The 12,383-nt window shown below is 38.7% G+C and overlaps 1 protein-coding gene across 2 annotated transcripts in view; it reads left to right on the forward strand.

The window, feature by feature from the left end:
* Window positions 1-5,068: 5,068 nt before the first annotated feature.
* Window positions 5,069-12,383, forward strand: part of CASQ2 (calsequestrin 2) — a 44,770-nt gene continuing 37,455 nt past the window's right edge. Inside the window, exons 1-2 of one of the 2 annotated variants that reach the window (XM_087716543.1) lie at window positions 5,069-5,139; window positions 5,345-5,602. In XM_087716543.1, coding sequence (XP_087572669.1) covers window positions 5,369-5,602 — 234 coding nt within the window. In that variant the 5' untranslated portion in view covers window positions 5,069-5,139; window positions 5,345-5,368. Of the gene's footprint in view, window positions 5,140-5,164; window positions 5,603-12,383 lie in introns of those variants that run through there. The other variant, XM_087716541.1, reaches the window with a different exon arrangement.

Here is a 12,383-nt window from a genome sequence, read left to right on the forward strand (position 1 = left end):
GAGTACCAGGGCCTCCTCAATTACAAAATCATAGGGCTGGAAGGAACCTTGGAGGTCTAATCCAACATCCTGTTCACTGCAGGAGTCCTTACTCCATCTTGGATAAATGTCTGTCCAATCTTTTCTAGAAAACTACCAGTGTCAGAGCATCAACAACTCCCAGGTGGGGGTGGGGAGCTGTTCCATTGTTTAATTGTTCTCATTTTTATGAAGTTTCTCCTTAGTTCTAGGTTCGATCATTTTCTAACTAGCTTCCATCCATTACTTGTCCTATCTTCAGGGTAATAGTGGGCATAGGTGATGTTTAAACCATGTTTTTTTTATCACACACAAACCTATCCCAAGAGCTTCCCAAAATGATATTCAAGACTAAAGCACATAAAATTTAAAAATAAACATAATGACAATTTCTGATTATAAACTTTACCCACAGTGTTGAGTAGTTAACTCTAGTTATTTTATTCAATACCTCTAGCCAATGAAAGACAGTAGTAATTGCATCTTCATATATAGTATATTTGTGCCACATCACCGGTTATTTCAATTTACTATGAACTTTAAACTTCATCTACAATTCCTCAACTTTTGTTCTCACCATGTTTAGGTTCCCAATTAACTGAGGATTAAATTATACCACTTGCAGGGAATATCTTAAATTGATTATTCCTCAGTCTAAACCAGCCAATAATTGAGCTTTGAGAATGCCAGATAGTCACTGCTCACTCTGCTTCCAGCTTGCACTGAATGTATCTAAACCTTCACATTCCTAGTCAGTTTCCAGCACTCCATGAAAACAAGGGAGAAAGCCCTTTGGATTGGTGTGGTGCTACAGCAAGCCCTGTATTGCAAATCCTGGTAGCATAACAAGCTGGCAAACATTGAAGAGCCTTTCCATATTTTCTGAGTATGAAGCAGCATTTAGAAATAAGTAGCATTCATAAGCACAGGATACTGCAGTAGAGTTTTAAGTCTTCCTATCATGTAACTGCAGGCTTGCTGTCAGCATTGTTGGCTATATAAGATGTGCATCAACAACAGCAAAGTAAAAGTTTTGTATAATAACATTCATTCATTTCAGTCTTCTAACTAGTGCTGTTGAAAAAAATGTACCTTGTTACGCTCAAATGGGTAACAGCAGTGCTGTGTATGGCCGCTAGATGGGAGCTTAATTTCTGGAAACAAGAAAGAGAATTTTGTGTCAAGAAATAACATGCTTGGATAAGAAAAGGTGAAAAATGCATCAGATACATTTAATCCATATATTGACTATATTAAGATCTATGCCCCCTCCCCCCAAATCCTCCCATTATACATTGTTCTAGGTCAATAACTTTTAGGAATATACTGCAGCTAGTGTCATATTTCAAGGAGACCCAGTATAAGCCACTTTTGAAAGTTCTTTCTAGAGGTGCTGCTCCTGCAGTTTTTCTAAACATGCTTAAGTAATATTGAGAGGAAGACATATAATTAAAACAGATGCAATACAGCATCTTGAAGATGAACACATCTTATTATTGCTTTGGTTGGCTCCTCAGTCTCTAACATTGAGGACCTTTTCTCACTATCCACTCTAGAATGTTGAATTGAACTAACATTTCCTGTGGCAACATTCTGTCTTTATAACAGAATAATATTTGCTGCTATAGTATCTAGATAATCACACAAGGAGGCACACAAATATTTTGAGAGTATTAACTGGCAGATATGGTGAGTGGAAGTCCCTCCACACTGAAGGCCCCCTGCAGCAGCGCAGTGTAGAGCCTAATTCAGGCACCATTCCTTAGCATGTTTTTTCCCATTAGTTGTCAACTGGGAAAACTACTTTTGTCATGTTGAAAGAAATGTCCTTCAGGGTTCAGCTCCAAGTGGGGAAGAAGACACTGGAGACATGGAGGCTGCTTGGAAAGATGGTTTATTGTTGGACAGGGCCACATGGCTTGAGCCCTGTACAGAAAAGGTGATCACATGTTTCAATGTTGATGGAGAAGAAGAGAGAAGGGCTGAGGAAGGGGCTTGCTAGGCTTTTATACCCTGTTCAGCCCCACCTCTCTGTTTCCTGTTCCTGTGTAAGAAATGTATTCTGACTGGTTGTCAGACTCCCATGGTGCCATGCAGGGGGCTACTCTCTAGGCTGTGATGAGTTCTCAGTTGCCTTGTGGAGAGTTGAGTAATATCCCTTCCCCCTACAGCTGCAGTGAGGAGAAGTCTTTATTATGTAAAGTGGGCTAGCCTGGCCATCTTAATGGCCCTTTAGCTGGGGATGGGCAGAAAGCTATAGGCAACTATTCTGTCTTTTAAAACATGTTTCTTTTCACATCCAGAGAAATATTCTGCCTTTTCAATATTTCCTAGGATATTTCATTTTTCTGGGAGAGGGCTGGATGATAACTTCCCACAGTCACTTAACTAAGGAAATAATGGGAAGCAGGATGCAAAAATACACAGCTAGGTATACTCCCACTGGCAATACCGACTACCTGTCTTTTAACAGCCAATATGTTGACAAAATTATTGACTGGATCAATAATTTCTGGCAAAAGGATTTGTATATGCTTTATATGCCTTGGAAATTTTCTAGCTGATCCAGTCAGTAAGTGGAATTATCTTAACCAGCCTCTCCTCCATTTCTGCATATTATCCAATTTGTTTCTTTACCACAGTAACTTTATATAACATGTTTTATATTTTTTTATTAATGTTATTGTAAGCCACATTGTGTCCGTTGATAGTGAGGTGGGCAGCTATATACTGTAAATTGAATAAAAAAATAAAAAGTAACCAGTACCACAGAAAAAGGCAAATAAATAAAACAATGCAGTAATTTCCACAATGAAGCCAGATAGAGGAGAATGAAATATAACCAGAAAAGGATCAACATGCCAATTGACTTTTATAACTTATAAGTTATCTATTATAGTACCACATTAAGACTGCTAGCTAAAATAACAGCTGACAAATTACCCAGCCATCATTTAATTCTTCACACTATCAAGGAAAATTTGGCTACATTTGAATCCTGGTAAAAATAATAGATGTATGTTCCTCAGGTCATCAAGGAAATAATATACCTTTAAACTATTATAGAAATCTCAGTAATATGAAAATATAACAGGGGATAAGGGAGAAATTAAGATAATCTAACCATGGACTGATCTCCTTATAGAAGACTCCATACTCTTGGTACTCTTCTCCTTTCCAGGACAGAAAATCCATATGAAGAGTCTTTCAATATATTTATGGCCACATCTGAAAAAAGCTGTATGTTGTAACAGTCATGAAATCCTGAATAAAGCCCTCTAGCAAAGCATGTTTACATGTTTAAACATAACAGAAGTTTTGAATATCACCCTAAATCCATCTCTTGGATGGATTTGTTGATCTGTTGATGCAGCGATCAGAGTAGTTCACAAACTAAAGACTCCAACCCAGTCACTGCCCTTCTGGTCAGACCTGCCTGATCCCCTAGCCCCAATTTCCTTCCCAGTGATGACACAGCTCTTTAAATTTTGGTGCTGCCATAGGATTTACATTCTTTAATTAAGATTTTGGAGAGATTGTTTCAAATTTTTCTACAGATATTATCTTTCCAGGATTGTCAGCTTTTGGAAATGTTAGAAGTAGCTGTTATTTCTAGAATGAAATGTAAAAATATGGGATCCTTGGCGCACTCTGAGCTTGGTTGTTTTCTGGCAGACATTTTATTACCAAACTTTGTAACATTATCAAGTGTTAGTAAGGAATGGGATTTGCTCTCATTTTATATACTAGCCATTTGTCCTATCAGTTTTGGTTAGGGCTAGTCTTGGAGGTTCTTTGATTGGGCTGTTTACTATTATTTTGTTTAGTAGTTCCTTGATTTGGGTATTGTTTACTTCTTGATTGTAGGGCTAATGTTAATATTGGTGTTAATAACTCATCTGGGTATTCATTGCTGGTGTTTTGGTTTTTTTGCTTCCCTTTTGGCTTTTTGATTGTCTCTTTTGAATGATATGTAGATGTTTGTGTCTTTGGGCCCGTTGATGGTGATTTGTCTGAGTATTAGACTTCTGGGAATTCTCTCGCATTTTAAAGATTTGGCTTGGTTCTGGATGTTCACAGCTTCTCAGCTGAAACCATGGTTATGTCTGCCCATGTCTTGTGATATCAAGGAGTTTTCATCGTGCCTCCTGTAATGTAAAATTGATATAAAGACTATTTGAGAAATAATCCAGTAGACAACTCTGTTTTCAGTAGAGAAGGATGATAATTCCTTGAAATACCCCATATGCTTTCTCAATGTGAGGGCCTAGCTCTAAGTGAAAGCAGCAATATTAGCAGTTCCTATGTGCAAAGACATACCTACTATTAAATTAATAACATTAATATAATTTGGTGAGGTAGGCAGTAACCCAAAGTTCAACCTGAATAGATGACATGAGGAGAGATCAGTTTTCCTTTCCAGGAAAACAGGAGCTAAAAATAATGGTTTGCTATAAGAAAGGAGACAAGAGTTCATCTTCCTTTGCTTATGCTGCATTTAAATCCCATTTTGATTTATAAGGAATTGAGAGCAATCTGACTGTCTCCCAAGTTACCTCCCGCTTTTTTTTTTAACCATCTGATAAATCAAAACAGGATTGACTAAATTTCAATCCGAACAACGGCTGACAGAAAATAAATGCAGAACATTTGTTTACATTTTTTTAAAAATTGCAAGCCGTAGGACAAGTTTTAAGGAAATGACTTATAATTAGATGGTACAACTGAAGTAAATGGAATTCCCCTCAAATCCCACAAAAAAGCAAATCCCATTCATTCATAAAATGAATGATAATTAAAGCATCTCATTTAAAACACTCTTTAATTGTTTTTGGTAAAACAAATAATACAATAAAGTATTTGCAAGGAAAATTGCCATAAAGCTGTGCATTCTGGTTGACGATTGCCAGTTTTCTGCACAAGGAAGAACGCAAACCTCCCTTCACTTCTCCCCCACCTTCTGCTTTCCCTTTCTCTCCCTCAGAGGCAGAGTGCCAGCAGTCTCTCAATCGTGTCATATCTTTCCTTTTTATTCATTGTAGGATCTATTAATAGCTTGAAACAACTGTTTCCTAAAAATGGAGTTCTGAATGACACAGAAGCTGGCCTGAGCTATGTAAGGTATCCAGGGTTTGGTCTCTCAGCTTCTCCTATTTTTTGCCTTTGTCTTCAAACAAGGGTTGCTTACTTGCTGCAGATGCTTCCTGGTGACCTGAATCCATCTTGATCTATCTCCTGGAAAAACGTGGGGATCAAAACAGTGCACAGAGATCGCTGAATTTCTCCATGCTTTCTTTCCCCTTAAAATTTCCTTTTCTTCTCCCAGATAAACTCACAGAAGTCCAGCAGTATGAAGGCAGTTTGCTGGTTCCTGGCAGTTTTTTATGTGCTTGCCTGCTACAGGGCTGAAGAAGGACTGGACTTCCCTACCTATGATGGGAAAGATCGTGTGGTTGACTTGAGTGAGAAAAACTACAAGCAGGCCTTAAAGAAGTACGATATGTTTGGTGTGCTGCTCCATGAACCAGTGACTTCCGACAAAAGCTCTCAAAGACGGTTTCAAATGACTGAGATGGTGCTCGAGGTATGTGTAACTACAGGTTTATGTAATTATTCATGGAATAATTTGGAGTCTAAATTGGAGGAGGATACAGATCTTCAAATGGACATTTGAGAGAAATATCAATGCAGACTTATATTATCATTGGCAATTAATTTCTAAATCTTAACAATGCTTTTAAAAGTAAAATTCTGCTTCTCAAATTGTATTGTATTTAAGCGAAAAGTTTCTTTCATCCATATATTGGATTCAGTTATTCTCCTTCCCATTAGGAACTAAACAAGAAAGCATTTAGTAAACCAAGCTGAAACAACTTCAAGTTCAATGTTCTTTGCAGTCTTGTTATCAGTCTTGGTTAAGTATTCATTTCTGAGGGAGGAAAAACCCTGATTAATATTCTAGAGATGAAATAGTTCCAATATTAATGAAGCTAATCTAATAAAATGGAATACTATAACTGCCAGAAATATTCTAGAAGCAGCAACTAACCACAATTGAGAAAGAAATATGTTTCACAGACTGTTAATGGGAAACAATAGCTACTTTATAGAAATATGGCAGATTCAAGATCATATTACTAGCTGGTAAAATTAGTCTGTTTTTGTCTATAGCAACTTGTGTTTTGAGAATAAGCAAGTACTTAGAACCACCCCACAATATTGTCTTGTAAGCATCTCCTCAAAATCCTGTACTCTATAGCTAAAACTCATAGTTCGGTCTCATTTGAGCACAATGCCTTCTAGATTTTGTAAGATGTGATACTAGAGTCTTATATGGTTAGATAATTTTGTGCAGTTATTCACAGAATCTAAAGCTAACGATATATGAGATGGTTACTATCCAGAAAGAAAGCCAGCTTGAAATTGAAATTTGAAATTTAATAAATTTGTATGCCGCCCAATCCTGTAGGACTCTGGGCGGCTTACAGAAACAAGATAAAAAAAGTTAAAAATCAGGAATAAAAAGATACAGTTATTAAAAATAACACACCATTCATTCTGTCTAGATGGGGCTGGACATTGTTCAGCAGCCCCAGGCCTGCCGGAACAGCCAGGTTTTAGTGGCTTTTTGGAAGGCCGAGAGAGTGGAAATGGTCCGGATCTCTATGGGTAGATCGTTCCACAGGGCCAGAGCAGCTACAGAGAAGGCCCTCCCTCGAGGGGCCGCCAGCCGGCATTGTCCGGCCGATGGAACCCGGAGGAGGCCCAACCTGTGAGATCTTATTGGTCATTGGGAGGTATGTGGCAAGAGGCGGTCTCTCAGCCAGGTCCTAAGCCATGTAGGGCTTTAAAAGTAATGACTAGCACCTTGAAGCGCGATCGGAGACCAATAGGGAGCCAGTGCAGCTCTCGGAGGATGGGTGTAACATGGGTGCATCTAGGTACACCCGATATCGCTCGCGCGGCTACATTCTGGACCAACTGTAGTCTCCGAACACTCTTCAGCCCCATGTAGAGCGCATTACAGTAATAAAGACTTGAGGTGATGAGGGCAGCTTATGGTTCACTATCACTTATATAAGAGAAGTACCTATTGACAATATCTGTGTCAGTGCCTAGCTACCCAAAAGCTTCATTGACACAATTATTCACCTTTAAAGGTTAGGTTCTGGCAGCAGAGGAACAACTATACAGCAACTTTTTCCTATATTGCTAAGGCAGCGTGAGAAATCACAATGCATATGGAAGAAGTCACTTCTTCAACGTCTCTCATTATCAGCAATAATATCCAGAGCAAAGAGAAAATATTCAGAATGAGAGAATATACAGCATCTGTGATCTATCTCTGTGATTTGGTGGTTTCTTTATCACCTGAGAAGAAGTGATACTGTGGCCATCACTTTGCCAGTAAGGCAACATAAAAACAAAAATAAAAGGTATCTGGGTTGGGAACACCTTTCATGATCATGACCAATATGTGCAAAATTCTCAGAAATTACAATAGCATATTGGTGGCACACCTTAAATAGTCACAATTTATCTCTGAGCTTTGTCTGACCCATCAAAAAAGGAAGCAAGAAAACAAAATTCAAAGTTTTGCATAATTATTTACTTTACAGCTATTGATCAAACAGAATTTACTAACCTGCTGATAGATACTATCTGCTCTTGAGAATAGGTTTTTGCTTCTCATATCTGGATAACCTCCAATGTGTCATTATTGATAATAGGGACACACTTATAGCAGTCCTGTTCTAAGCATTAAAAAAAGGTAAAGGTTTCCCCTATCCAATCACGTCTGACTCTAGGGGATGGTGCTCATTTCTGTTTCCTAGCTGAGGGAGCCAGCATTATCTGAAGATGCTTCTGTGGTCATTGGCTGACATGACTTTCTTCATCATCATTCCACTTTGCTACAATTTTACCCCCATCTGTGATATGTTCTATTCAGTGGTGGGATCAAAAATTTTTTTTGCTACCGGTTCTGTGGGTGTGGCTTGGTGGGCATGGCTTGGTGGGTGCGACAGGTGAAGGATACTGTAAAATCTCCATTCCCACCCCACTCCAGGGGAAGGATATTGCAAAATCTACATTCCCTCCCGATCGGATTTGAGAGGCAGAGAATAGATCGAGGCAGGACCAGTCAGAGGTGGTATTTACCGGTTTTCCGAACTACTCAAAGTTTTGACTACCAGTTCTCCAGAACTGGTCAGAACCTGCTGAATACCTACCGAGCTACCTAGCTACTTAGCTACCCCCCTCTCTCCCTTTCCCTCCCTCCCCCCTTCTGAAACAAAGCATTCATTACTATCATTCCTTCATCACTTACAGGGTGCTCTGAGTGGTTGGTTTATCAGCACAGTGCTGGGGATGGGGTTGACCATTTGCCTTGTTCAGCTCACTTTTTTCTACTTTATTACTAAGAATAAATTTGGCAAAGGAAGAACAACGAAGGGGCAGCATACCAGCTAATTGCCATTTAATCTCCCATTTGCCCCCATTGGACAGCTTCAGAGAGTTTTGGCCAATGGAAGGGCAGAAAGAGATGAGGAATGCTCGACAGTGGCATAGAACATAGAATTATTTTGTCATGCAGTTGTGTGTTCAGCTGCATTGTATAGTTGAAACTACTGAGAAGCTAGAGGTTCTTTTTGTTTTGTTGTTTAAGCAATATTGTCCCTTTGGGAGGAATGTTTGCTTTATCCTTCGGTTCACCGACAAAAGGGCGAATGACAAAACCGCGCCTGACTAAACCGTGGTGATAAAACCATGCACTCTAAAGCGCTCCAGCGACAGAAGCGCGCTGTAAAACTAAACCTAACCCTAAATCTAGACCTAACCCTAAACGTAACGCTAATCCTAACCCTAAACGTAACCCTAACCCTAAACGTAACGCTAACCCTAACCCTAAACGTAACGCTAAACCTAACCCTAAACCTAACCCTTACCTTAAATTAAATCGGCTTTCTGTTGACGCACTGTTGTAAAGCGCCCTTCTGTCTCCACGCTGTTGTTGCCGCGCTGTTGTCGGTGCGTTGATGACATCGCGGTTTTAGCGACACAGTTTTGTCAGCGCGCTTTTGTCGTGCGCGCTTTTGATGGGTCACGTATCCTTCTTTCTGGCTCCTGAGATTTAGGTCCTTTAAGAGCTAACCCTATGTGGGTTCCCCCAGCAATCCAGATGAAATGAAAACAGCTGAAACTGACATGAATTTTGTTTCATTTCTTACTTTTCTTCAGTAACAAATATATAGAATCAGGCTACTGAATATTTTTCTTCTTCTTTACCCTTTTCTTTTGTGTTTGAGGAGAGTGAGGGATTTTGTTCCTGAAGAATCTGCAGAAACTTGATCCACAGTGGTATTCTTTATTCCTTGTTCTTGGCATTTCCGGTTCTTAGAGATGACGCTATGGGGACTGAAATTGATCATGTTAATAAAACCTTTGTATAGGCACAGGTGCTTGCATCCAAATAGCAATGTTGTTCATTTGGAGCTTTTTTGATGTTCCTCCAAATGGTTCTGTTTTTTTCCCCCTTATCAAAGAAAATCTGCTAGGGAGAATAGAACAAAATAACTGCCTATCCGTAGCTCCCTGAGTCCTCCAACTAAATGCATTGATTAACAGATGATAAAATAATGGAGTAGTAAAATACACAAAATCATTATGACTAAGAGATATAATGTTAGTGATTAAGGTGTTTTCATTCCTTGTGGCAAGTCACTATATTTTCTGTACAGTGGATTGGTGGAGCAACATATTCATATTCCATTTTTTAATTGTTGTTCATTGGGAGGCAGCCATGACTGCTAGTTTTCCGTAGGACACCTACATCTTATCTTATCTGGTTACTTCATCAACAAGAGAAAGAATTTTCATCTCATGCTGTGGGAATGTGACATATACAGTGGTGGTGGACTGGTTTGAATGCTGATTGTCTCTTGGAGCATCTCACAAAAGGTTTCATATGACCTGGCTGGATCATATTTTTATTTGGACAGAGTGTTCCTAATTTTAGTGACCTTAAGCAAAGTGTTTCAGCTTTCTAAATTTAAAGGGGATCATGGTGAACTTTGGACTTCTTTTTAAGCTTTATTGCCAAGGCCTGTTATGGAAATGCTAAAAGAAAGTAAAATCAGAGGTTTTGCAATGATACATGATAACTGTAAGAGTAGATGCCCTCAAGTCAGTCTTGACTTCTAGTGACAGCTTGGACAAGTCCCAAGAGTTTTCTTAGCAAGCTTTTGGAAAGTACTTTGATATTACCTTCTTCCTAGGACTGAGATAGAGGGATTGGTCCAAAGGCCAAAAATTTATCCTTCTAGAACAATGTTTCTCAACCTTGTCAACTTGAAGATGTCTGGACTTCAACTCCCAGAATTCCCCAGCCAACTGGCTGGGAAATTCTGGGAGTTGAAGTCCAGACATCTTCAAGTTGACAAGGTTGAGAAACACTGTTCTAGAAAATAGTACTAATAAAAATATTTTCATTGGAATTTCAAGATCCATAGCTCATGTTATTCACATGAACCTTTTATTGTGCAACAACTAACACCTTCTTCATGAAATGTTATAGAGATCGACCTGATAATTGACTCTTATTTGCAAAAGTATATTGGAATAATAACATTTTTTTAAATTAGGTAAATAGTATACCTGAGATATAGTGGGGAGGCATTGTCCTGCAGAAAGATAGAATTTTGAAATACCCTCCTTTATATATACTCCTCTCCACCTTTGTTATTATCTAACAAAATGGAACCACTGGAGAGATCCCCCCCCCCGTATTAATATAAAAGGGATGTTTTGTGTTTAGACTCAGGGAGATAAATGCTGGTGTCTGTTGAAATAATAGTTTAAGCTAACCATTTTTCAGTCATCAAATATAAAATGAAAAAATAGCTCCTTTGTTTATTTTATCATGCAAATAATGTAAATGAGGAAAACTGTACAAGGTCACAATTCACATGTGGATTTTTTTTTCATACAGTATGTTTCTATTGAAATTTAAAATAATCATACGTAAAGGTGCACACTTGCATATGCAAGTGAAGAACACCAAGCTGGCAATTTTATCAGAATTTGTGAATTTCCTGCAGTTCGGCAGGAAAAACCAAATGCACATGTACAGGCAGTTGTTGGCTCAACAACAACTGTGAGAGGAATTTAGATGTCCTGGCAGACAAACATTTAGGCATGTGCCAGCAGTGTGCAGCAGATGCCAAAAAAAAAAGTCAATGCAATCCTAGGCTGTGCAATAGAAGGACAACATCAAGATCATGAGAAGTGATATAGTATTGTCTGTATTGCACTAGTGAGGCCACACTTGGTCCAATTGGGTCCAATTCTAGTCATCATAATACAGAAAAGATGCTGCTAAGGCTTTAGAAAGAGTACAGAGAATAGCAACAAAGATAATAAGGGGTCTGGAGGCTAAACTGTATGAAGAACAGTTAAGGATTAGGGTTAACTATCTATCACTACTTGAGGAGCTGTTACAGAGAAGAGGGGGTCAACTTATTCTCCATTCCACCTGAAGGTAGGACGCAGTGGGTGGGAGCTCATTAAAGAAAGATCCAATCTGGAACTAAGGAGAAATTTCCTGATAATAGGAATCTATATATATATATAAGCCAAATCCACTCAATCATCACGAAATCTCCAGAACTGTAAAGCCTACAAACCAGGGGTGGGTTCCTACCGGCGTTTGTACTGATTCACTTCGCGCCCGCTTTAAGTGTCAATTTATCAAACCCGATCACATAGTTTCGTAGCGAAGCACGGATATCTAGCTAGTAATTAATAAATGGAACCGCTTGCTTCCTGGAGTTGGGAATGCTCCATTGCTGGAGGTCTTCAAGAAAAGATTGGACAGCCATTGGTCTTGAATGGAATAAGGTTTCTTACCTTGGGGCATGGGGTTAGACTAAATGACCTCCAAGGTCTCTTCCAACCCTCTGATTCTATGAAACTAGCTTGTTGTGCTTTTGCAACTCACTGAGAAATTGAACTTGTAAATTTCACTTAAGAATGAGCATTTGCTAGAAAATTAATAGAATTTGATTGATTGTAGGAATAAATTAACAGTTAGATCTTAGTGATCACATATACAGGCCCTTCAGGTTTTCCAATATTGCAATTGTGCATTGATGCTGTAATTGAGTCTATCAATAATGCTCCTCTCCATGCTTTTCTATTCCACTCTATGATCTCTTTCAGCCCTATGATTCTATGATACTGTGTCCCCATGGAGGGTTCCAAATCACATTGCATGAAATTAGCAAGTCAAATTAAAGCTATTACATGATATTTCTATTAAATCTTTTTAGCTTGACATTAATTGTATATTTTGATTTGTTGATCAT

This window comes from Thamnophis sirtalis, unplaced genomic scaffold (genome assembly GCF_051295495.1).
Source record: "Thamnophis sirtalis isolate CommonGarterSnake01/CBP01778 unplaced genomic scaffold, rThaSir2_p1.2 scaffold_5, whole genome shotgun sequence".
Taxonomy (NCBI): Eukaryota; Metazoa; Chordata; class Lepidosauria; order Squamata; family Natricidae; genus Thamnophis; species Thamnophis sirtalis.